The sequence below is a fragment of the Ipomoea nil genome, unplaced genomic scaffold (genome assembly GCF_001879475.1).
Source record: "Ipomoea nil cultivar Tokyo-kokei standard unplaced genomic scaffold, Asagao_1.1 scaffold1317, whole genome shotgun sequence".
Taxonomy (NCBI): Eukaryota; Viridiplantae; Streptophyta; class Magnoliopsida; order Solanales; family Convolvulaceae; genus Ipomoea; species Ipomoea nil.
In genome coordinates this window covers 268,224-295,594 of record NW_017617745.1, presented here as the reverse complement: position 1 = coordinate 295,594, position 27,371 = coordinate 268,224, and the positions used below count along the sequence as shown (strand labels likewise).

The 27,371-nt window shown below is 35.0% G+C and overlaps 2 protein-coding genes and 1 long non-coding RNA gene across 4 annotated transcripts; 2 read left to right on the top strand and 1 right to left on the bottom strand.

Moving 5' to 3' along the window:
* Positions 1–2,377: 2,377 nt before the first annotated feature.
* On the top strand, positions 2,378–7,143 carry LOC109185150 (signal recognition particle receptor subunit beta-like). 2 transcript variants are annotated; one of them, XM_019335129.1, is made up of 7 exons: positions 2,378–2,427; positions 4,649–4,841; positions 5,496–5,578; positions 5,683–5,769; positions 6,015–6,163; positions 6,283–6,414; positions 6,643–7,143. In XM_019335129.1, exons 2-7 carry the CDS (start codon positions 4,697–4,699, stop codon positions 6,830–6,832), a joined length of 786 nt encoding a protein of 261 aa, XP_019190674.1. In that variant the 5' UTR covers positions 2,378–2,427; positions 4,649–4,696; the 3' UTR covers positions 6,833–7,143. The 2 variants fall into 2 exon arrangements, with proteins under 2 accessions (XP_019190674.1, XP_019190673.1); XM_019335128.1 differs by lacking the exon at positions 2,378–2,427 and adding an exon at positions 4,205–4,501.
* LOC109185151 lies at positions 2,386–16,160 on the bottom strand. The gene is made up of 4 exons (XR_002054947.1): positions 16,150–16,160; positions 9,300–9,306; positions 4,025–4,029; positions 2,386–2,461 (listed from the first exon to the last, which is right to left on the bottom strand). It is a non-coding gene; the product is annotated as an uncharacterized LOC109185151 (long non-coding RNA).
* Positions 16,161–23,910: 7,750 nt separating this feature from the next.
* LOC109185201 lies at positions 23,911–25,265 on the top strand. Its single transcript, XM_019335182.1, has 2 exons — positions 23,911–24,214; positions 24,868–25,265. The coding sequence occupies exons 1-2, from the start codon at positions 23,911–23,913 to the stop codon at positions 25,263–25,265; spliced, it is 702 nt and encodes a 233-aa protein (XP_019190727.1).
* The last annotated feature ends 2,106 nt before the right edge of the window (positions 25,266–27,371 follow it).

The following is a 27,371-nucleotide window of genomic DNA, read 5'->3' as shown; positions in this document are numbered from 1 at the left end:
CTGCATATATTTTTTGAATTCTAGGAATTCGATGCTACTAATAATATTTGCAGAGATTATGTGTATACTCCAAGTAAATGTCAAAAATCATTTATTGAATGTGTAATTGTTTTTGGATTGCTATGTTATTAACTAGTATTGTACCCGTGCAATGCACGAATAATACTTATATAGAAATAAGTTTAGTATTTTTAACATTAAAGTTAATTTCCATAAAAATTAATGATTGTGGAAATTTACATGTAAGAATAAGAGAATATGTATTGCTAAAAGGAAAAGTTTGTTCCAATTGAATTAAAATTACAAAATATTAAACATTTCATGATAAACAACATTTGTAGTTGAAGCTCGTATCACCTTCATTGGATATCAAATTGAACAATGATTGTCTCTGCAAATGCAATCCATGTACACCATGATCTTCAAATTTAACATTGGAATGCGCTTGTGGGCCGAACTATTGATTGACAAAACACGGTATTAATATAATCTGGCCCGAACTATTTCCAGTTAAATTTTGCTTCCACAATCTTAATTTCATTTATTTACTAAATTTACTAAATTGTTGTGGCTCAACATCATTTTTACATTAGAATAATTCTCAAATGGCACTTTTTCCCCCTGTGTTGTTTACATATAGCATATTTTCCCCCCTGTGTTGTTTATGTAACCACTTTATCCCCCTCAATTATTTTTGAAGTGGCTATTTTCCACCCTCTCCGTTAAATAAGTGTTAGGGCTGTTAAATATGAGGGTAAAAATGACATTTCACTTATTATTATTATTATTATTATTATTATTATTATTATTATTAAAATATAATAAAATATGTTAACATTTCTTTAAATTAATACTCCGTATAATTTAACTTTTTTTTTATTTTTAATTTATTATAAATATTATTAAACACAAAAAAATTAATTTAACAATTTAAAAAATTAACGAAGTAACTAAAAAAGAGTTAAATTAATTAATAAATTATAAATAAGATAAGTAAGATGAGACAGAGAAAATAAGCACTATCATAAAAAAAACAAAATATGATTTAAGCCCATAATAATAATAATAATAATAATAATAATAATAATAATAATAATAATAATAATAATAATAATAATAACAATAATAACAATAATAACAATAATAACAATAATAACAATAATAATAACAATAATAATAATAACAATAATAATAATAATAATAAGGGAAAATGACACTTTTTCCCCCTGAGTTATATACTTATAGCACTTTTCCCCCCTCAATTATTCAAGTGGCTATTTTTCCCCCTAAAATGTTAAATGGACATATTTACCCTTAAAATAAATATTTTATTTATTTTTCTTCTCCAACAAATTATGACCATAATTTGGTTCAAACCAAATAAACACTATAGCAACCAAACTGAAATATTCCAATTACAATTTAGAATCGAAAATCGATATTTAGAGTTTATTAAAATCCCGGAATGGACGGTTCATGTTCCGAACTGAAAAAATAAAATACATTTATTGTTGAATTTAGATTATTTTTAAAATAAAAATAAAATTTTAAAATAAAAACGGTTCAAAATCGCGAATCGGGTCCGGAACCGCTGGTTCACGGTTCAGGATCCAATTTCTTTGAATCATAATTTTAATAAATTGAAATCCAAATATTGGGTTCTAGATCTGAATCATAACCGAAAACTTTTAATTCGATTGCTATAGTGTCCGATTCAGTTCGAACCGAATCGTGGTCATCCCTACGTATACGCAATAATTTGTTGGAGAAGTAAAATAAATAAAATGTTTATTTTAAGGGTATAAATGTCAATTTAATATATTAGGGGGAAAAATCACCACTTTTAGAATAATTGAAGGGGCTAATGTGCTTACCTAAATAATTGAGGGGGAAAAAGTGCTATAAGTATATAACTCAGGGGAAAAAGTGCAATTTTCCCTAATAATAATAATAATAATAATAATAATAAGTGAAATGCCATTTTTATCCTCATATGTAATAGCCCAACACTTATTTAACGGAGAGGGGGGAAAATAGCCACTTTAAAAATAATTAAAGGGAATAAAGTGGTTACATAAACAACACAGGGAAAAAATATGCTATATGTAAATAGCACGGGGGGAAAAAGTGCCATTTTCCCTTAAACTTATTCAAATTAAACCATATTATATTATTACTAATTAATAATATTATTAATTACTAATTGCTAATAATCCACATTTTTAATTGGTCATATTTGCTAACCTAAACCATTGCTGTAGCCCAATAACCAAAACCCACAAAACCCAAATCCTAATCAGATACAGACTGACCATCCGACTTCTCCTGCTGCGTTCTCCTCCTTCTCTCTAACCTTGTCTGAAACTGAAGCTATTCTACTCCATTTGCCTGCTGCGCGGTCCTCCATCTCTCTAACCTTGTCTCATGGTATTCTTCTCCTTCTGCCTGCCTACTGCGCTCTCTTATCATTTTTGGTTTTAAATGTTATAGTATGATTGTTTAATTTTGGTCCGTACGTCATTATAGAATCATCGGTATTATTTTTCATGTTTTTCCCTCGATTTAATTTTCTTTAGTTCTATGATTCTATAACATAGAAGTTATAGTAATATCTGATTATGTAAAGGCTCTATGATTCGATATTGTTTGTATACTTGCATGTCTACATATTTAATTTTGTTTGTATAAATCTTGATTCTTGATTGTATTTTTCTGTAAAAGTTGACCATCGATTCAATTGATAATTTGATATAGATGCAAAGTAAGTCCTTGTATTCTAATTTGAGCTCTCAGATGTTAATATGTATATTGCACATGCAGCTGAAAAATATCCATCATTTTTTCAATTTTATGTATTTTGATCTCATTTTCTGTTTAAAATGGTAGTATATGCAACCTAATCTGTAAATGAAGTCAGATTTCTTCACATAAACAGAAGAAAAAGAGCTGAAGATTTAAAAATTAGATGGTTATGTCATAAAGATAAGCCTCAATTTTGGGTATTTTTTTAAAATGCAGAGATTTTTAATTGTGACATATAATGATTTAGTTCTATGAGGTATGGATAAAGAAAAAAAATCAACATGTGAAGGGATGGGGTTGAGAAGAATAAAGAAATTGACGGTATGGATTTAACTTACCTTTTCATCTGATATTTGCTTCCTCTTGCTTCGTACTCTTGTTATTTTGAACCATGATAACCAACTCCTATGTGTGTACTTTCGAACTTATTTGGGTTTGGATTTTATTGCTATTATGATCATATATTACTGCAGAAGTAAGATTAAAATGAAATCTTGTACAATTATATGTTACTGCAGAAGTGCAGATAACAAAAGATTTATGTTGTGAGCAAATTAGGGAAAAAAAGCATACAATAAAACAGTGATGTTTATGTGTAGATAGATTCTAAACTTTCATCAACAGTGTGATTTTCATATGAGATGCTATCAGAATTCTATTTTTTTTCAAGAGAAGGTTGAAATTTTGTATTTCTAGCATTCTATTCTTATTCAAAAAAAAAAAAAAAAGTTGAAAGATGATACAGATTTACCAAATGTGCAGGTGTTTTCAATTCTAAATCTTAGCACGCCTTATTATTCAAGCAACTATCTTCTTCATCCTTGTGAATGCTCTCCCAACATCCCTTATGCAGCTCCACCATTTTCTCCCTCTCACCTCCATGTACAGGCTGTTTTCTGAATAGTGAGGGTGTATTTATAGTGTTGTAGGTTTATAGAAAGTTAGGTATATTTAATGTTTTTTTTTTGAAAGCATGTATATTTAATGTTAGTCTTGAGGATTGCAGAAGGTATTTTAGATCAATAATTCTGATATGTGAACAACCTTTCAAATACTAAAATATTTAAATCATAATGTAATGGTTTTTTGATAACAAAAGGTTCCAAGTCCAATATACATGGGTTAACGAAAAGTTTCAAAAGCTATTAATTAATCAAAATAGTCCAGCAACCAAAACGATGTCGTATTAACTGGGCGGGAACTTTTGCCAAAATGCATTTACTCCTTCTTATTGCTATTTTATATTAGAGGATTTGTTATGTAATGACTATGTGATGTTTCAGTTTGGATTCTTTGAACTTTGACTTTGAACTATCAACTATGTGATGTTTGGTAATTGGTACTTTGATAGTAGTGTGTTTGGACTGGATTGCTATTTTGATATATGGTGTTTAGACTTTGGGTTTGGACTATGAATATGTGTTGTTTGGTAGTATGTTCCGAACTTTTTCAAACCGAACTGAACTATAATGTTAAACCGAATGGTATCATTTTTAAAAACTGAACAAACCGAAAAAACTTTTTTCAAGTCCTAGCCTCTCTTATTTCCACCCCTACTGTCAGAAACTTCGAAAGTTTTTTTTTTTTTCCATTTTTTTTCTAGGTGCTTTTAGTTTAAAGTGAGATTGAAAACCCAGATTCATTAGAGCTACAAATCAGTATTATTTTGTTATCTCCCTGGCTTCCCGGTGGGTCTCAGGTAAGTTTCACCAATTTGAATTTTACATGTTTGAAATTCATTCTCAATTCTCATCAATTGACGAAGATCCTCCTTTCTCTGCTGACATTGTTTGTATGGTGAATTTTGAAAATTTCTTATTAATTTGAAATTTTACTGGTTTTATAGGGTTTGAAATAATTGAAGTGTGTCGCTTGTGGAGTAGTGCTAGTCACAATGGAAAAGGAGAAAATTGAGGAATTGAAGGTTCAAGCTCAAAAATGGCTGCGTGAAGCTGAGGTGTTGGTCAATCAGATACCTCCTACTCAACTTTATGCGGCAATTGGAGTTGTGTTAATCACCGCTTTTTTGTTCTTCATCAGTAATTTCTCATCTCAACTCGACTCTTCTAAATTATAATTTTTGCTAATTTTACTTAGCAAGGGGGTAACTCAATTATTTAGGGATGTTAGTTAACTCTGGTTTAGTTTTCTTGCATCTATAACCTAATGGAGGTCCATAATAGAATGCCCATTTGCCATTTTGGGTACTAGGTAAAGGGAAGGAATTGTAATGGGGGTGTTAAAACAGTACAGTTTTAGCAGTAAAGAAAGGTGTGGCTATACTCGGTCCTGGTATTATGAGTATTATGTATAGGTGCATATGCTTCCTTAGTCGTCGCCAAAATAATTAGAGCAGGTTTCTAGACCAGAACAAAAAATCTAGTTTAGTGTGGAACTGTGGATGCTCTTGTCCTTGGACTATTGTTGCCACAATGCCACATATTGCCAATGAGTGAAGAAAATATTTCTTTAAACCCTCTTCCATTTGAAAACTACAGTAGAGGATCAGAGAACAAAAACATCTTTCTTCCTGTATTTCCTTCCATCTATCTATTATAGTTTGGTCTAAGTCATCAATGGCTCCATCTTGTTATTTTAGTGGTTCTATATTTGCACATCATATAGATTTTGTTATATTTCTAAAGTATAACCTTTAATAGTTTGTTCTCTATTCATATCTTGCTTTATTGCAGCTTGGTTGTTCAAGCGCACAACATCTAATACCGTTGTACTCACTGGGCTTAGTGGGAGTGGAAAAACTATTTTATTTTACCAGGTAAGTTGTTAGTGCATATAGATTTTGAAAAGGAAATCTTTTACCGAGTTGAAGTTATTTGGATGCAATCTCACTTTGTAAATTAATTTTTGTTGCTGCACTAGCTTAAAGATGGATCATCACATCAGGGCACTGTGACCTCAATGGAACCCAATGAAGGCACTTTTATACTACACTCTGAGACAACCAAGGTAATGATTATTATAAATGTGTAATCACCTAAATAATACGAGTATCTTTTTTCTCCCTTTCATTTTTTCAGATCTTGAGTTCTGAATCTTTATATATACATAATTCCCTAAACTAGCTTACCTTGAATGCATTATGTGATTCTTTTTATCCCTGGCTTTTGCAAACCAATATGTTCTGTCCTGTATTAATGGATGTAGTAGATTTTAAACTTGATTTCTTTGCACCTGCTTTTATTCTTCTGTAGAAGGGCAAAATAAAACCTGTTCATGTTGTTGATGTGCCGGGTCATTCTCGCCTTCGGCCAAAACTTGAGGAATTCTTGCCTCAAGCAGCTGCAATTGTCTTTGTTGTGGATGCTGTAGAATTTTTACCCAACTGCCGTGCTGCTTCAGAGTACTTAACATTCAATCTTTTCTTCTCAACTTACATTGTTTCTGGCACTTGTAAAGTTGCATTTACATATTTAGTGGACAATTGATTTGAACATCTCATTTATTTTTCTCCTTCTGAAGGTACCTTTATGATATTTTGACCAAGGTGACTGTGGTCAAGAAGAAGATTCCAGTACTACTACTCTGCAACAAAGTGGATAAAGTTACTGCACATACAAAGGAGTTCATAAAAAAGCAGCTTGAAAAGGAAATGTGAGATTACATTTTTTTTAAGTTACTTTTTTCTCAATTCAGGCTGTTCTCCAGTCATCTCAATTGACAAAAACATGGGTATCTATAGTTTTAACTCACATGCTATATATAATTTTATTTGGTTGTTAATGAGGCACAAGTGACATTATTGTTTCTAATCATTTGCTTATGCATTTTGCACAAAGTGCAACCCTTCTGATCTTTCACTTTGTATTGAAAATGATTCAGTGACAAGCTTCGTGCTTCAAGAACTGCTGTATCCGACGCAGATATCTCAGACGAAATTACACTAGGGACACCTGGAGAAGCGTTCTCGTTTTCACAGTGCGAAAACCAGGTAGTAGTTGGAGAAGCTTCCGGTTTGACAGGAGAAATCTCTCAGCTAGAGCAGTTTATTAGGGAGAACGTGAAGCCTTAAACTGGTGGAGCAAGTTGAGCCACCCTTTCTGATATGAAGATGAACCAAGAGAGTATATGGAGATGCTGATGTATTACAAGTTTTGTTGATGAGATAATTGGAAATTTGCGGTGATTTTGAACAGACTTTGGTTTTTCTTGATGCCTTCTCTCATTGTTGTTACTTCCCAAGTAAATCAAGACATCCTTGATCAACCCTAACCAAATTGGTCAAATAGACGATCAGATTATTAATTTGGTAATCACAATGTTACAATTGGTCTTATTTGCTTCACCCTTAATAGTAGTGGTCTATGGGTCTTATTTGCTTGACAAGTTTCCTTGTAACCCAGAAGACAGTACACTGGCATGGTCAATTATCAAACTGAAAATACTATTTGTATTTTTAAATTCTACTCTCAACTTTTACTTTATTTTACAAATTTTAGATATAGATAACTTTTTTCTAGATTCACAAAATGAAAATGTCTTATCCATGCTTGCCACATCAGGGAGTATAATTGATAGAGTAAAATTTGAGAGTTCACATACTAAAACTCATTATTAACCATAAATGGTCAAGAATGAACCTTCATTAAGGTTAAAGAGAAACAACCGACACCCAAATACTAATTCAACTATAGACTAGCAAGAATCAAATTTACATGAGATAAAACCAAGGTTGCAAAAATCGCTAGGCGTTCCTTGAGTGCTCATTTTTTTTTTTTTTAAATTTTTTTAAGATTTAATAATTATAAATTATTTAATACTTTATTTTTTAATACTTTATTTGTTAATATTAAAATATTAAATATTAACCTAAAGTCTAAAGACATCTAAAATTGTAAACTGAACAAAGATTTAAAGAATTAAAATACAATTCCACAAAGTCATAACTTACAAAGTATTAATATTAGAGTAGTTGATTTTTTTTTTTTAATTACATTTTTTGAGCTTGCGACAAATTTGAACGATTTAGAGTTATTTCGTTCAAAATGACGTCGTTTTGAGCGAAATAACTCATTTAAAAAAAAAAAAACCGAAACAATAGCGAGATCACACACTTGAGGTCGTCCATAGCGAGTAGGCCCAAGATCATTTTTTGGGCACAATTGATCTTGACCGCCACGAATTTGACTTCCCATCTTTTGACATGAGGCAAGGTTCCGACCTCCGGCGGGAGCATGATTGAGATTTCTATCTCGATAGAATTCCCCGTGAAACCAGATAGCGAAGTCCTCACCTGTTCGAGCTAGGTGAACATATTGTTGAGATTAACAAGAACTAAAAACAATAATAATGACAGAAAAGTAAAGAGGCAAGATTTATGTGGTTCGGCGATGTGCCTACATCCACATGAGTATAACTATTCTTTTATCAATTTTGATGGTGATGGTGTTGATATCACACCTACAGATACAACCAATGTATTATAGGCATCTATCCCTATACAATGGGCCCGACCTAATATGCTCCACTCCTATTCCTTATATGAGACAAACTCATATTCCTAATCACTATATGAGACAAGCTCAACAATTTCCACCTTGACGAATATGCCCTTTAGGAGAAAAGACAACTTAACAAATCTCTACCTTAGCGAATATGCCTTTTAAGAGAAAAGACTTATCACAATCTCCACCTTGGTAAACGCCCTTTAAGAGAAAAAGACTTATCTCACATATACACATGTGTTAAAACAACCATGCCCTTTAACAAAATGTTACAATTGTTACTTGTTAGTTTCGAAGATGCCGAGACAAACTCATAATCATATCGGAAATAAGATTGACCAGATATGCACGAAAGAAACTGATTTGGGTACAGAAAAAAAGTTATTGAGTGGCAAATGGCAAATTATATTGTGGAACTGTGTCCACCTTGCAAGGTAAATATGGTTCTAAAATTGTTCATAATTGTGAATATAGAGTTCAAAAATTATGAATATAGAGTTCTATAATTATGAACATAGAGTCCAAAGTACTATCTTTTACTTCTAAAATGATTTTCAAAATTATCAAACTACTCTCTTTAGCTTCCAAAATGATTTTCAAAAATTTTCATGTACTCCCTTTTGCTCCTAAAATGATTTTCAAAATTATTAAACTATTTTCTTTAGCTTACGAAATGACTTTCAATAATTTCGAAGTACTCACTTTTGCTCCTAAAATGATTTTCAAAACTATCAAAGTACCCCTCTTTAGCTTCCCAAATGGTTTTTAGAATTATCAAAGTACTCTCTTTTGCTTCTAAAATGATTTTAAAAATAATCAAACTACATACACTCTTTAGCTTCTAAAATAATTTTCAAAAATTTCAAACTACATACACAAGCTTGAAAGACAACAACGGGAACTGGGAATCTGATGAGGAGAAAATTAAAAGCATGTTACAGGAGCATTTTCGAAATCTCTTCATATATGGAGGATACGGCAACGGCGAACTCAAGGTATGTATGCCCAAATTTAAACACACTAGATCAAACTAACGTCTCTACTCTTTGCAGGAGTGTCACAAAGGAAGACATAAAGGCTGCGTTACTTGAGATGGATCCCTACAAGGCACCAGGCCCGGACGGATTTCACGCTGGCTTTTACCAAAAAAACGTGGAACGTCATTGAAGCAGATCTAACCGACAAAATTCTGGAGATTTTTCACGGGCCCAAAACGACGTCGTTTTAAAAAAAAAAACGCGTCATTTAGTTATAAAAAAAAAAATTCGCGCGCGTTTTGCCGTTAACGGCGTTATTTTTTTTTTTTGGATTATGAATGTACAGTTATGCCGTTATGAATGTACAGTTATGCAATTATGAAATTATGAACACAGAGCTCTAACATTATGAACTTACAATTATGAACATATATAGTGATAAAATTATGATCATGGAGCTTTAAAATTGTGAATATAGAGCTTCGAAGATTATGAATGTATAGTTATGGAGTTATGAATGTACAGTTATAGAGTTATGAATCTACAGTTATGGAGTTATGAATCTACAGTTATGAGATTATGAATCTACAGTATGGAATTATGAATGTGCAGTTATTGATCGAATTATGAACAAAGAGTTCTAACATTATGAACTTACAATTATGAACATATAGTGATAAAATTATGAACATAGAGCTCGAAAATTGTGAACATAAAACTTCGAAAATTATGAATGTACAATTATGAAGTTATGAATGTACAGTTATGGAGTTATGAATGTACAGTTATAGAGTTATGAATGTACAATTATTAACATATAGTAATAAAATTATGAACATATACTCCTATAACAAAGTAGTCTGAAATTTTTTTTTTTAAAAAAAAAAAAAAAAAAAAAAGAAGATAACAGTGCCTAACGGCACTGTTACCCGTGTCCAGCAAGCATGCTGGACACGGGTCCAACGCATAATGATTGCTTGTGCAACGTAAAGTATAAACTGGTCACAAAAATCATCACTAACAGACTGAAAGACATTATGAATCAGGTAGTGGGGGAGGAGCAAAGTAGCTTTGTCCCCTAACGCCAAATAATAGTTAACATTGCGGTGTACCAAGAACTTCTTCACACCATGAGAACCAAAAGAGGGGGCATGAAAGCTATGGCCCTAAAGATTAACCTAGAGAAAGCTTACGATAGGCTCTCTTGGGTTTTCGTACGAGACACGCTACAAGGTTTAGGCATGGACGGGCACTGGATAGACGTTATCATGGAGTGTGTTCAAACACCTACGCTTGCAATTCTTTGGAAGGGCTCACAACTAGACGGGATCACACCCACGAGAGGCATAAGACAAGGAGATCCAATCTCTCCCTATTTGTTTGTTATGTGCATAGAACGCTTAAGCAAGATGATCAAAAAAGAAGTCCAGAATAAAGCATGGAAAGGGGTCAAACTCTCAAGGTATGGTCCCGAGTTAACTCACCTTTTTTTTGCTGACGATATGGTGTTGATTGCAGAGGCTTCCTTAACACAAATGGAGGTGATCAAGCGATGCCTCAAAAAATTCGAGCAAGTCTCCGGACAGAAAGTCAGCATTCAAAAGTCCCAAGTTCACTTTGGGAAAAACGTGGAACCTATATTGGCACAAGCCATCATAAGAGAAGCAGGATTTGCCTACACGGAGAACCTGGGGCGGTACCTCGGAGTACCATCGATACATGGGAGAGTTACTAATAGCATCTTTGCGCCACTCTTGGACAAAATAGAAGGGAAATTGGAAGGCTGGAAAGCGAAAAACCTGACTCTGGCAGGCTGCATTACTCTCGCTCAAAGTGTCCTGAATGCAACACCTTACTATATGATGCAAACGATGCTCTTCCCCAAAGGAGTCTGTGAAGCCATTGAGAAAAAGATTAGGTAATTCGTCTGGAGGGGAGGCATGCACATGGTGAACTGGAATGCAATCACAAAACCGAAAGAACAAGGAGGTATTGGCCTTAGAAGGCTAAAGGAAATGAACATTGCTTTCCTGACTAAACTTGGGTGGAGACTTCACACGGAGAAACAAAACCTCTGGGCAAGAGTCATTATGGAAAAATACATGCATGGCAAACCAGAGGACAGTGCCTTTATAAAGAAAAAAGAAAGCTCAAACCTCTGGAGAGGGGTCTGTGAAGCCTACCCCATACTCTCAGAAGGAGAGCGACGTGGTGAAGAGAACAACGAGATTTACTGGAGTCTTGAACCGAGTGGCCTTTGCTCGGTTAAATCTGCGTACAGTATTGCTTTGAATTCAAACAAAGAAAAGAATGGCCCCATGTGGACAACAATCTGGAAGCTAAGGGTCCCTAGAAAAGTTAACACCTTTGTCTGGCTACTAAAACGTAAAAAGCTAATGACAAATGTGGAACGCAAGCGGAGGGGTTTCACGAGCGATGCAAGGTGCACGGAATGCCATATGCAAGAGGAAGACATTTTACATTGCCTATGGGACTGCAATGTAACAAAGAAACTATGGGAAGTATTCCTACCTTATGGGCCTAATAGATGGTTCTATCATTTGAATTTTGATACTTGGCTTGTCCGTAATGTTACAGGTAAGCTAGATGGCGGGAGAAAAGGAGACTGGGCAGGCCGGTTCGCGATAATCGTATGGTGGACTTGGAAATGGCGATGCGACAGAATCTTCAATGGCGGAAGTTGGAGCTTGGAACGGAGAATCAACTGGATCAAGCAGCAACTCGAGACTATAGCGAAGGCATACGCTCACCAGAAACAGCCCAAGGCAGTGTTGCAACCCACTAAAGATCAACGGATCACTGGACCAGAATGGACAACTCTCAACACAGACGCATTGTAAGATATATTAAATATAATATATATATATATATATATATATATATATATATATATATATATATATATAATATTTGAGAAGAGAGAGAGAGGGAGAATTGAATTCACTTGATTGATAAATTAAAATGAGTAATACGTCCTATTTATAGTGAAAGAAGAAACTAATTAACCATGAAATTAGGGAAATAAAGGTTGCACAACTCCACGTAATGTTGCCACACTGCACGTACACCCATGTATTCCATTACCATGTTTGTGCTTAAGACTTGGTTTAACAAATATAATAATAATAATAATAATAATATTATTATTATAACATTGCCTCCTTTAAACCAAGTTGGATATATTGGTCATTCCAATATCTTTCTTCAATTTAAGAAATGTCTCCGTCTTCAACGATTTTGTAAAGATATCTGCAACTTGACATTCATTTGAACAATACTCAATGTTGATTTGTTTTTCAACAACCAACTCTCTGATTTTGTAATACTTGATATCAATGTGTTTGCTGCGACCATGAAAGACTGAATTTTTGGACAACGATATTGCTGACTTGTTGTCACAAAAAATAGTTGTAGATGCTTCCTGCTTGTGTTGTAAGAACTCCAAAATTCTCCTCAGCCAAACTGCTTGAGTAGCACAGTTTGCTGCTGCAATATATTCTGCTTCTGCTGTTGAAAGTGCTACAATCTGCTGCTTCTTTGACGACCAAGAAAATATGGCTGAACCAAGATAGAAGGCATATCCTGATGTGCTTTTTCTGGTCTCAACATCTCCAGCCCAATCACTGTCTGTATACCCAACAAGTTTCACAGCTTCATTTGTAGAGTAAAAAATTCCATCATTACTCTTACCTTTGACATATCTCAGAATTCGCTTTGCTGCAGCCCAATGTGATTCTTTTGGTTCCTCCATGAATCTGCTAAGTATTCCAACTCCAAAAGAAATATCTGGCCTTGTTGCCACCAGATACCTCAGACTTCCAATTAAACTTTTATAAGCTGTAACATTCACATTCTTACTACACTCATCTTTGGACACCTTTAACTTTTCAGCTACCGGAGTTGAAGCTGGTTTGGAGTTTTCCATTTTGAACTTTTTCAAAATATCAGCAGCATACTTCTTTTGTGAAATAAAGATTCCACCATCCATCTGAACAACCTCAAGGCCAAGAAAGTAAGACATAAGGCCCATATCGGTCATTTCAAACCTCTTAATGAGTGCCTCCCTGAATTCTGAGATTAACTTCAAGTTATTTCCAGTAAAAACCAGATCATCAACATACAGACAGATTAGAACAATATCATCAGAATCCGTGCATTTGACATACAAAGTGTGTTCATGAGGACATCTCATAAAACCACTTTCAACAAAATATGAGTCGATGCAACCATACCACGCCCTAGGCGCTTGCTTTAAGCCATACAAGGCTTTTCTCAACCTGTACACTTTGTTTTCCTCCCCTTTCTTCAGAAATCCTGCAGGTTGCTCAACATATATTTCTTCTTCAAGAAAACCATTCAAAAAAGCAGACTTGACATCCATTTGATGCAATTACCAATCATTTTGAGCAGCAAGAGAAATAACCATTCGAACTGTATCAAGTCTACTTACAGGAGCAAAAACCTCAAAATAATCAATACCTGGTTTTTGCTTGTAACCCTTTGCTACTAACCGTGCCTTAAAACGGTCAATTTCTCCATTTGACTTGTACTTCGTTCTGTAAACCCACTTCACTCCAATTGGCTTCTTTCCAGGAGGTAAATCTGTTAACTCCCAGGTACCATTCTTTTCAATGGCACGGATCTCCTCATCCATCGCCTTAAGCCAATGAGTTTCTGTAGTAGCCTCCTCAAAAGTTAAAGGATCACAATCTGCAAAGAGAGCAAATTGAACAATCTCTTCATCAGACAGGTCATTATCATGACCCAAAACATAATCTTGCAAGCGAGCTGGTAAGTGGCGCTCGCGCTGAGATCGCCGAACTGACGATTCTGGCTGTGAAGGAGACTGTACATTATCTGGAATCGGTTGCTCTTCAAAAATATTTTCAACAGCAGGAATAACAACTGAACTTTCATCTTTAGCTAACCAATCCCAGGCACCATATTCATCAAAAGTGACATCACGACTTATAACAACCTTTTTAGTTTCAGGATTGTATAGTTTATAAGCCTTTGAAGCGTCACTATAACCAATGAATATGCATTTCTCACCTTTATCATCCAACTTCTTTCTCAATGGATCTGGCACATGTGCATATGCCAAACATCCAAAAACCTTGAGATATTTGATAGAGGGTTTTCTCCCACTCCAAGCTTCTTCGGGTGTCTTATCCCGGACACTCTTAGTTGGACACCTATTCAACACATAGACAGCACAAGCAACAGCTTCTGCCCAAAAAGGTTTAGGCAGATCCTTGGATTTCAACATGCACCTTACCATATCCATGATAGACCTATTCTTCCTCTCAGCCACTCCATTTTGTTGTGGAGTGTATCTAGCTGTCATCTGATGTTGAATACCCTTCTTCTTCAGAAAATCATCACAGGCAATATATTCTGTACCTCTATCAGTTCTCAAGATTTTAATTTCATAACCACTCTGCTTTTCAGCAAAAGCCTTAAATTGTTTGAAAACATCACATGCTTCAGACTTTTGCTTCAGAAAGTAAACCCATGTTTTTCTACTGAAATCATCAATGAAAGTAATAAAGTACTTACAACCTCCATGTGAGGTAACCTCCAACGAACATAGGTCTGAGTGAATAATCTTCAACTGTTTTGTAGCTCTCCTTGACTTGCCCACGGGAAAGGGATCTCTGTGCTTCTTCCCAATCACACAAATCTCATAGATACGATCAGGGACATTCACAACAAGTAAATCAGAAACAAGTTCCTTTCTCGCAAGATAGTTTAACCCAGAGAAATGGAAATGCCCAAACCGCATATGCCATAACCAATTATCATCACAAACTTCAGAATTAAAGCAATCAAGGAGAGTATGCTTAATTTTCAAAGGAAATAGTCGATTTTGGGACATATTTACCTTTGCAATCAAAACTCCTTTAGCATCTGCAATGGTACAACACCCCTGAGCAATATGTATCTTATATCCTTTTTCTGACAACTGACCCATACTCAACAAATTTTGGTGTAGTTCAGGAACATAGAACACATCGGATATAAAATTGTGAGTACCATCCTTCAACTGAATAGAGATTTTACCTTTTCCCAAAATTGGCACCTTTGACTTATTGCCAAACGTTACTTCAGACTGGACTGATTCATCTAGTTCGGAAAAAAATTCTTTCTTCCCACACATATGGTTACTACACCCAGTATCCAAGAACCATATGTTCTTATCTGCAGAAAAACTATCGCTGGCTAAAAGTAAAGTTTCAGAACTCTCACCAGACTTTTCAGCAGTATTTTCAGCAATGTTTGCTTGATTTCCACGATTGTTGTCCTCATTATACCAACAATCCGCAATCTTGTGCCCATACTTGCCACAATTGTAGCAATGAAATGGAAATTTACCTTGTTTGGTATTACCTCCACCTCTTCCTTGGTTGGAGTTACCACGTCCTCCTCCTTGGTTGAAGTTACCATGACCTCTTCCACCAGAACCTCCTCTTCCTTTTCCACGACCTCTACCAGATCCTCCACCTCTTTGATTAGTGCCAGTCACATTAAGGGTGACTTGACTCTTCAAAGCTTCTTCTGCTAGTGGTTCCGATTTTGACGCAATTCTGTCAATATGACTTTCTACCATACCTTTCAGCTCTGCAATTGATAAGAGCTCAGTTTTGTGTGACTCTGTGATCGAAGCCACCACATGGTCATACTTCATCAGCATAGTTCGAAGAACTTTTTCAACCACTGCATCATCTTCAATCGTATCTCCATATAGCCTCATCTTATTCACCATATCAATAAGACGAGTGAAATACGCATCTACTGTTTCTGTAGAGGTCATCTCACAATTATCGTACAACCTTCTCAACGACTGCAACTTAGACTTCTGTGCCCGATCGACTCCTTTGTGTGACACCTTTAAGATGTCCCAAGCTTGTTTTGCTGTTTGAGCACGAGCTAATTGCCCAAAAATGGAATAATGAACACCTTGGTGAATCTGACCCAAGGCCAATTTATCTCGCCGTATAGCGGCTGCATCAGCTCCTTTGGGTAGACCGGGATCAACAAAGATCCAAAGATTTTGAGCTTGCAAATGTGTGGACATCATAATTTGCCAATAATTGTAATCGAGTTTCCCGTCCAATTTGGGACCCGTCCATACAATATTGAAATTTGTAGCCATATTTCACTACGGGAAATATCTCGGGGTTGAAAGGTTGACTGGCTCTGATACCAAATGTAAGATATATTAAATATAAAATATTTAATATAATATATATTAAATATAATATAATATATCTATAATATATATATATATAATATATATTTGAGAAGAGAGAGAGTGGGAGAATTGAATTCACTTGATTGATAAATTAAAATGAGTAATACATCCTATTTATAGTGAAAGAAGAAACTAATTAACCATGAAATTAGGGAAATAAAGGTTGCACAACTCCACGTAATGTTGCCACACTGCACGTACACCCATGTATTCCATTACCATGTTTGTGCTTAAGACTTGGTTTAACAAATATAATAATAATAATATTATTATTATAACACGCATCCTACTCACCTTCAAGTCATATGACGGGCTGCGGAGGAATGCTACGTGACCATAATGGGATTTGGATTAAGGGTTTTAGCTGCATGATGAGAACAGAAAGCGCAACGGAAGCTGAGCTTTGGCAATCTACTTGGGACTGAAATGGGCATAGGATCAAAGGGATGAGAAAAATTAATCTTCTGAGCGATTCAAAACATGCGGTTGATTGGCTAAATGAGAACCCCGTCGTCCTCGGGCATTGCGGTGACCTTATTAGGTGGTGCAAGATCTGGCTTAACAAGGACTGGTCAGTTAAGGTGACATTCATCCCCCATGAAGAAAATGAGGTAGCGGACTGGCTAGCTAGAGAAGCTCCGAGAAAACTCTGCGACTGGATGGATTTTCATCACCTTCCGAGAAAACTCTGCGAATGTGTCTGCTAACGCTGGGTAACCCCCCCTCTGTCCCCAAAAAAAAGGTTTTTAGAATTATCAAAGTACTCTCTTTTGCTTCTAAAATGATTTTAAAAATAATCAAACTACATACACTCTTTAGCTTCTAAAATAATTTTCAAAAATTTCAAAGTACTCTCTTTTGCTAGTAAAATTATTTTTAAAATTATCTATGTACTCCCTTTAGCTTCCAAAATGATTTTCAAAATTATCAAAGTACTCTCTTTAACTTCCAAAATGATATTCAAACTTATCATACTACTCTCTTTAGCTTCCAAAATGATTTTCAAAATTATCAAACTACTCTCTTTAGCTTCCAAAATGATTTTGAAAATTATTGAAGTACTCTCTTTAACTTCCAAAATGATTTTTAAAATTATCAAAGTTCTCCCTTCAGCTTCCAAAATGATTTTCGAAATTATCACAATACTCTCTTTAACTTCCAAAATGATTTTCAAAATTATCAAAATACTCTCTTTAGCTTCAAAAATGATTTTCAAAATTAGCAAACTACAATCTTTAGCTTCCAAAATGATTTTGAAAATGATCAAACTACTCTCTTTATCTTACAAAATGATTTTCGGAATTATCAAAGTACTCTCTTTAGATTCCAAAATGATTTTCAAAATTATCAAACTACTCTCTTTAGCTTCCAAAATGATTTTCAAAATTATCAAAGTACTATCTTTAACTTCCAAAATAATTTTCAAAATTATCAAATTACTCTTTTTGCTCCCAAAATGGTTTTTAAAATTATTAAACTACTCTCTTTAGCTTGTAAAATAATTTTTAAAAATTTCAAAGTACTCTCTTTTCCTCCTAAAATGATTTTTAAAATTATCAAATTACTCACTTTAGCTTCCAAAATGATTTTTAAAATTATCAAAGTACTCTCTTTAACTTCCAAAATGATTTTCAAAATTATCATACTACTCTCTTTAGCTTCCAAAATGATTTTCAAAATTATCAAAGTACTCTCTTTAGCTTCCAAAATGATTTTTAAAATTATCAAAGTACTCTCTTTAACTTCCAAAATGATTTTCAAAATTATCATTCTACTCTCTCCAGCTTCCAAAATGATTTTAAAAATTATCAAACTAGTCTCTTTAGCTTCCAAAATGATTTTGAAAATTATCAAAGTAAAATAATTTTTAAAATTATCAATGTACTCCCTTTAGCTTTTGCTGAACCAGAACCCTATACAACACAACACCAATAACGGAATGCAACTTGCAAAATCAAACAACTCTACAACTCATGTACAATTAAAATAGGCATACTAATTTCAAAGGAAATCGAAACTTTAAACAAAAACAAACAAAAAATCAAACAAACAAACCCCGAGCAGTGGATGACCTCGTCCCCGGATGGGCACATTTGAGTTCCTTCCATCACCATTGGCCATCTGAGACGAAGAGTTGTAGCAGAGACGGTGGAAAGCAACAGCGTGTCGCAATCTAGGTGTGAGGAATCACAACGTGGAGGAAGGAGTCCAACTATGTCTATCTCGTACAGAATGCGAAGGCCAAGTGAAAAAAAACTCACCGCCCACACGCGTTACCAAACTGAAGAGCCTAAAATACCCCTCCTAACCCAAAATATACTTCAATCAGCAAATTAAAACATTTTAACAAATGATTAAACATGAACCGTAGATTAAATAAAATAAATGGCTTAGATTGGTTCCTAGGTTCCTACCTAAAGATGGGTTCCTATATGATAACCATATATGATTGTTATTATTATATATATATATATATATATATATATATATATATATATATGTACACACATACACACACACAAATTATAAAAATATAATTGTAGAATATTAGTATAATCACCTAATAATTATTATAATAATTAATTAATAGCACATATATTAGTATAATTGACTAATAATTATTATTATATTAATAATTACAGGATTATTAGTATAATTACAATTAAACATACATGGATCATTAGATTTATTTCTATAATAGTTACAATTAATTCATTCATATGGGGAGGATATATGAAGAAAAAAACAAATGTTATATGGTAAAAAGAGGTATATTTAAGGTATAAAAGTATAATTGCACATATATTAATATAATTGCCTAATAATTATTATGGTAATTAATAATATAAGCTAAACATAGATCGTTGTATTTATTTTTATAATAATTACAATTAAATTATTTCTCTTTTTTTCTCATATTTACTTTTGTAATAATATAATTACATATCGATTTTTTTAAGATAATCGTAGACAAATGAATCATATATTATTCAATTAATTGAGTGATACTTTTGAACCAATAGTATAATCTTATAATTAAATAAATGTATCATTAAAAAATAAAATCAATATTAACCGGGTCTTTTTTTACAAAATATCTAAGACTTGTAATTTTTTTAAGAAATTCTATTATTTCTAATTAACAAAATATATCTACTTTCCTAAACATATTTATTATTTAATTATTATATATATCTAATTTTTAATTATTTACCGGATTAATAATGTTAACAGATTATTAAGGTTAACAACGTTCTGTTTCTGTTGTGGCTTTATTGGTCATTCTGATTCGTTCTGTCGTAAGGTCTATGAAGAAGGCATTGAACCTGAAAACTATCCGTATGGGCCATGGTTGCGGGCTGGTACACGTCGACATGCAAAACCGGTAGGAGCCAACTGGTTACTCCCAGAATTGCCAGACCAACCGGTGTGTGTGCCAACTACTCCTGCGATCCCTACTTCTACTCCTGATGGGGCGGAGAACTCCTTTACTCTGCAGACTGATCTGAAGCGTCGTCGCAATGAGGGAACCACTTCCGATTGCATTGCCTCGTGTGACCTTGTTATGGCAGAAATGCCAAAAAACTCGTGTATGGCGGGTCTGGATGGCTAGGCTCGCCCGACCTAATGAGTACTCTTAGTTGGAACTGTCAGGGTTTGAGTGGCCCTGGAACAGTTCAAGAACTACCCAACTTCGTCTTCTTAATGGAGACCAAGGCTCTCAAATCTAAGTTGGAACGTGTGCGGATTAGATTGGGTTATGAAGGTTTGTTTACTGTTGATAGAGTTGGAATGGGTGGTGGATTGGCTTTGTTTTGGCAGGACTCAGATATGGCCAAGTTGATTGGGTACTCCAACAACCATATTGATGTTGAGGTGACTATTGCAGGAATAACACCATGGAGATTAACATGCTATTATGGTTTCTCGGATAGATCACAAAGACATCAATCTTGGGATCTCCTACGTGACTTAAAATCTAAATCATCACTCCATTGGGTGGTGATTGGAGATTTTAATGATCTTGCTAATCATCCTGAAAAGAGGGGATCAATTGCACACCCTGACAATCTTATACGTGGTTTTAATGAAGCTTTACAGGACTGTGATTTGTCTGACATTGGCATGCAAGGCTATCCTTATACCTGGCAGAAGGGTCATGGTTCGGATTCTTGGATTGAAGAACGATTAGATCGCGTGGTTGTTTCCTCTGAGTGGTTGGATCTCTTTGACGACGGTGCTGTATGGAATCTTAACACTGTTTCATCGGACCACAGTGCTCTTTTCTTTGATCCCCACAATAGACCCAGGGCCGGCCCAAAAGGGCGGGCAACATGGGCACCCGTCCAGGGCCCAATGTTGAAAGGGGCCCCTAATTTGAAATTTTACTTTTTTGATAAAGTTAAGAGAAAAAAAAAAAAAATTCTTACATGAGCAAAGATTTGAACCTACAACTTCAAAATTACTATTTAACATTAAATCCACTTAACCATTACAATCATTTAATATAATAATTCAATTAATAGATACTCCGTATATATTAGAGAATATTAAATTAATTTATTATTAAACTTCATATAAAGACCCAAAGTTTGAATGAGCACTATTCCAGGATTAGTCCAATTGATTTTTTAAAAAATAAAGTTTAAAAAAATTATATGTCGATAAAATTCGAAGTTATCCTTGAATTATTTTCAATTGGGGGTATACCCACATATATATACAAAATAATACACCTCCACTAAGGTTCGAATTCACTACTTCCTACATAAGAGAAACTTGATACAATTGGACCACAAAATTCTTGGTTATATACATAAACATTTTAACTTTATATATTAAGGGCCCTTGTTTTTACTTTGCCCGGGGCCTATAAAATGATAGGAACGGCCCTGAATAGACTGGTTAGAAGACATTGTAGACGATTTAAATTCGAATCTGCATGGTTACTTGATTCGAATTGTAAACAGGTAGTTGAAGCTTCTTGGATACAGACCCATGAGTTAAGCTTTCCTCAAAGACTGCATCAGTGTGGACAACGTTTGTGGCACTGGGGGAGGGATCATTTTCGGCGGTTTGGTAAACGCATTCAGCGCCTCAAGGATCGGTTAGAATTTATGAGAGGCAGCAGGAACTCTGTTGATGTGTCTGCGTATAAAAGTGCTGCGTCTGAACTTCGGTTATTGCTTGCTCAGGAAGAAATATATTGGAGGCAACGCTCCAAGCAACTATGGCTATGGCTAAAGGGAGGAGACTCTAACACAAAATATTTTCACCGCTTTGCTAGTCAAAGAAAGAGATCTAATTATCTTCACCGTTTGAAGAATGAGGCAGGCGATTGGGTGGTAGGCAACCACATGCGTGACTTAATTATGGGGTATTATTCTGATATTTTCCAAAGCTCTTCTAATGGTGCAGATATCCTAAATGGAGTAACTTCACGTATCACGCAAGAAATGAATACACAGTTGCTAAGACCAATTGATATTTTAGAGGTAAAAGAGGCCTTATTTTCTATGGCCCCAGATAAAGCGCCGGGTCCCGATGGTATGACACCCTCGTTCTACCAAGCTTTTTGGTCAATTATTGGTTATGATTTGTCTAAATTTATCAGTGACTGTTTTACCAATTGTTACATCCCTGGCGGTCTAAATGAGACTAATGTGGTCTTATTACCAAAGAAACGGCTCCCTGAACATGTCTCGGATTTGCGTCCAATAGCTCTGTGCAGTGTGATATATAAAATCCTAGCAAAGGTGATTGCCAACAGACTAAAAGTGGTGCTTGATGATATTATCTCTTCTACTCAGAGTGCTTTTGTACCTTTTTTTTTTTTGAATGTAGAGTGCTTTTGTACCTAATCGCTTAATTACTGATAATATTATTATTACTGGGGAAGTAGGCCATTTTTTACGTACCAAACGTGCAGGGCTTACTGGTTATGCTGCCTTGAAAATTGATATGGCGAAGGCATATGATAGGATGGAATGGCTGTATCTACGAAATATTCTTGTCGTTCTGGGCTTTGATACTGAATGGATAAATCGTGTCATGATGTGTGTCACCATGGTTACTTACAACATTCTTGTTAACGGTGAAAATGCAGGTGCTGTTACGCCAACTCGGGGAATCCGGCAAGGGGACCCTTTATCGCTATATCTTTTTATAATTTGTGCTGAGGGGCTATCGTTGCTATTACAACGTCAAGAGTCTATGGGAAACATTCATGGGATAAAGTTGGCTCGAGGTGCACCCACAGTCTCACATTTGTTTTTCGCAGACGACAGTCTTCTTTTTTTCCGGGCGAATGCTACTGAGGTAACAGTGATTATATTAAACAATGTCTGCAATACTATGAGGCGATTTCTGGACAAAAAGTGAACTTTGAAAAATCGAGTGTAACTTATAGTGCGAATGTTCTACCTGCTGTTAGCGCTCAATTAACAGTTTCTCTCGGCGTTTGTCATACTGAGGATTTTGGGAGATATCTTGGGCTCCCGTCTTTTCTTGGCAGGAACAAGACATCAGTATTTCGTTACATTGAACAACGAATACGTGACATGATACAATGTTGGAATAAAAAACTTTTGTCCAGAGCCGGAAAAGAAGTACTAGTGAAGAGTATAGCCCAATCAATGCCTATATTTTCCATGTCTGTTTTCCTACTGCCTTCATCGTTCTGTGATGCCATTGAAAGAATTCTTAACAGGTTCTGGTGGGGTAACTCATCCACTAATTCTAGGAGCATTCATTGGCTAAGTTGGCATAAGTTATCAATGCCAAAATCTAATGGTGGGATGGGATTCAAGCGCCTACACGACTTTAATGTCGCACTCTTGGCAAAACAAGGATGGAGATTATTGACAACTCCCAACTCCCTTGTAAGCCGCATTCTGAAAGCTAAATATTTTCCTCAGACAACATTTTTAAAGGCTGCCATTGGACATAATCCAAGCTTCATATGGCGTAGCATCCTTGCAGGCCAAAGTCTACTACGTGAAGGAGTGATACGTAGAGTGGGAAACGGTAATGATACACGTGTTTGGGAATGGCCATGGCTTGCTGATATTGATGATCCGAATCTACATACAAACTGTGTGGAGGAATTGAAAGAAACTCGTGTCTGTAATCTTTTAACTAATAATGGCACATGGGATGAAGAATTACTCAGAGACATTTTTTGTGAAGCAGATGTGGTTCGTATTTTACACACTCCTGTTAGTGATTGTTGGTGCTGGAAGGGTGATATGAAAGGGCAATATACTGTTAGCCATGGTATAAGATTCAAACATCCAACGCTATCGATCATCAATCCCCCTTGGAGTTCACCCAATGGAATCGGCTTTGGAGCTTGAAAGTACCACCTAACATTAAAAATTTTCTTTGGCGTTGCATGAGGAACGCCCTTCCTGTACGTGAAAATCTTCGCAGAAAGCATGTTTTTGCTGGAGGTGGATGTTTGTTTTGTGCTTCAGATGTGGAATCGGCTGTTCATCTTTTCTGTGAGTGTCCACTTGCGATCCAGGTTTGGGGGCATGCAATCACCTCAAATGGTCGTTCTTTGTCTGCTTTTGTAGAAGAGGTTTTTGATCTGCATGATTTGTCTAAGGAGTGGCATATGTTGGCACGGTTCTGGACCCTTTGGAAGGTGCGCAATAGGGGTGTAAACGAGTCGAGCCGAGCTCGAGCTTTGGTTGGTTTGAGCTTGAGCTCGTTAAGGAAGGCTCGGCTTGAGCTCGATCGAGCTCAACAACTGATGCTCGAGCTCGAGCTCGGCAATTTTCGAGCGAGCTCGAGCAGCTCGATTTTGGGTTCGAGTTCAGGCTTGATTTTGACCTCAAATTTGACCTGTTTGATTTTAAATTCATGTCCCAATTAAAAATAAACTACTTTGTTTTATTTTATCCATACATAATTGGTAGTTGTCGGCTAAGTAAATTGACAGAAACCGGAGACTACTCGACTGTCTTCGTGTCTCGTCTTCTGTCAGCTAAGTGCCTGAGCTAGGGCGTGGGGAATGGGGAGTTGGGAAGCAATAGAAGATTAGAAGGGTAGAAATTTAATTATTATTATTATTATTATTATTATTATTATTATTATTATTATTATATAAGGCTCGCGAGCGGCTCGATGAGCCACGAGCTTAGAATAATTAAGCTCGGCTCGAGCTCGATTATTAAACGAGCCGCTCGAGTTCGGGTCGAGCTCGATTTTGATCGAGCTCGAGCTGAGCTTTGATCGAGCGGCTCGCGAGCGGCTCATGAGTAGCTCGGCTTATTTACACCCCTAGTGCGCAATGACAAACTTTGGAACTCTAAAGATTGGACTATATCAATGATCTTATGCCAAGATGAAAATTTGGTGGCATTATGGAGTGAGACGTATAGCACAACTGCTCATGTTGACCAACTGGCTGCATCTTCTACGAGCACATGGCTTCCTCCACCATTTGGGCGCTTCAAGTGTAATGTGGATGCTTCGCTTCTAGGTGACAGGTTGGGATTTGGTGCTATTATTCGTGATCATTCTGGAGACTTTATAGCGGCTTATGGAGGGTTATTACATTGTGCTCGGGATCCGTATGTTGCTGAGTCTATGGCCGTAAAGGAGGCACTGGCATGGTTGAAGGAACGAAATGTGTCTCACATAACTATTGAGTCAGACTGCTTGAACTTTTGCAAGAACTATAATTCTGTCTCTTTAGATTTATCATATGTTGGTCTAGCTAGTTTTAGAGCAATGTCGTGAACTTGCTCGTGTTATTGGTGACGTTGTTGTTAGCCATGTTCGTAGGTCAGCGAATCATGTTGCTCACGTTCTCGCGCGGGCGGCAGTTTCATCCTCTGTCCTTGGTGTGTGAGATATTATTCCACCCAGTTGTATTTGTGATTTGTTGTGATGAATGCAGTTTGTTTGGTTTTCAAAAAAAAAAAAAAAAAAACAGATTGCACCGTTGAAACTTTCAAATTAACAATGTAAATAAATTTCCTATTATTAGATATCAATTAAAGAAATTTCTACCTACACTCAAACTATTATAATGGAAATTTTAAAGAATTCTAATATAAAAATAAATTCATATGGTTGATTCTATGAATGTACATTAATATAAAGATAAATTTATTTTTATAATGTACGTTTTTAAAAGATGTTGTGAGAATTTAATGTACCTTTTTAAAAATAAATTTATCTTTATCTTTACATCAAACTATTAATGTACCTTTGATTCTACACTCAAACTATTATAAAAGAAATTTTATTTTTTAATGATCTGTCATTTCCTCATTCACCGCTGGTGTATAGCATATATACACCGACGGTGCATCAAATATTAATCTTAAATTTTATACGTGCATCGCACGCGAATCGCACGTGCGTCGCAGGGTAATTAATTAGACAATTATTTACTCAAATTTAAGCAATGATAACATGCATCATAAAACATAATTGATTAAACTCATTTTATCAATTATACTATATAATACTCCTATTTTCACCCAAGAATATATATTGGGCGAATTCGAAACAAACTATGAATATTTTACTTTGGTCCTCATTACTCCACTATTGGACAATTAGCTAAACCATATTAAGCCAGATATATTTTTAGACTAGAGGAGGGTATATATTGCTTAGCCTGCTGTCGAACTCTCCTTTTATACTCCACCGTGTCCTGCATTCAAACGAGACCATAAATTGTGAGTCTCTCCAAAAAAAGTCCGCATAGAAATGGCTATATTGTGTATTCATTTCAGATTTTTAATTTTTTTTTTTGCTCTTTTCTGGCAAAAGGCATCTTTAAAAAAGTAATTGATAGAGAATGCATTTCCTTTTGGAATTTGAATAGAAAGGAATAAATTGTTTTTCTAAGTTACAGAAAAAAATAGTACCCCTTTGAAAACTTAAATAATTAACTTTTTAATTGGCTCTGGATTGAACTAAATTTAGCTGCTTGAGCTCAACTCAGCTTGATTACACCCCTAAGTCATTCTAAAAAGTCAAACGAAATAAAGGGTAAACTAAGAATAGTAAAGAAAAAAATGATGGTATTTAAATTTAAAAGTGGATATTGTTTTAGAATAAATTTAAAAAAAAAAAAAAAAAAGAAAGAGAAAGATGACAAATAAAATGAGAGAGAGATAATAGTATGTAAAGGAATGTTAGCCTTACTCATTAATGATATGATATATTTACTTTTGAATTGGTTGGTTTTGTTCTCAAAGCAACTAGTATTTTAGCCATTATTGTCAACAAGTATGTAGGGATAGACAATTGATTTAGTAGGTTGGAGTTACTAAATTCCCTATCCGATTTATTCTTATACTTACTTTTAGTATGCGGACGTTTAAAAACACATTGCATACTTCTTTATCAAATACTGAAATCTACTATGGATATCCATAACTTTTTTATCTTATTATAAGTAATTTCAAAACTATTTATATATGTATTAAAATCTATAATCTTATCTTCCTAAGATTATTTTCTTTTTCGGTGGCATTGCATGCAGCAAACAAATTTGACAGTTGGATAACTAATTTAACGGCCAGTGTTGGGACTGGTATATAATGCTAAAAACAAACATTTCTGCCGATCATTTTTTTGCGTAAAACTGCTACTTTCGGTTACAATAATTTTCATCACTCTCAAACAAAACCAACAACCTAACCCAGGCCATTTTCATCATCTCCATTGTTGTCGTCTCGACCTCGTACATACTCTTTGTCAATTAACATCTATCACTCACTCTCTCAGAACCAAAATCAACAAAAAGTTTTTATATTACATACACCCATTATTTAATTCTTTCTTGATTACTATTAGAATATAGAATATTAGCAATGTTATTTTTGG

Coding starts and splice junctions, on each gene's coding strand:
- LOC109185150 (XM_019335129.1), top strand. CDS start 4,697: ATGGAAAAGGAGAAAATTGAGGAATTGAAGGTTCAAGCTCAAAAATGG. Junction 5,579..5,682: donor AAACTATTTTATTTTACCAG/GTAAGTTGTTAG, acceptor TTGCTGCACTAG/CTTAAAGATGGATCATCACA. Junction 5,770..6,014: donor TACACTCTGAGACAACCAAG/GTAATGATTATT, acceptor ATTCTTCTGTAG/AAGGGCAAAATAAAACCTGT.
- LOC109185201 (XM_019335182.1), top strand. CDS start 23,911: ATGAGGAACGCCCTTCCTGTACGTGAAAATCTTCGCAGAAAGCATGTT. Junction 24,215..24,867: donor CCGAGCTCGAGCTTTGGTTG/GTTTGAGCTTGA, acceptor TCTTATGCCAAG/ATGAAAATTTGGTGGCATTA.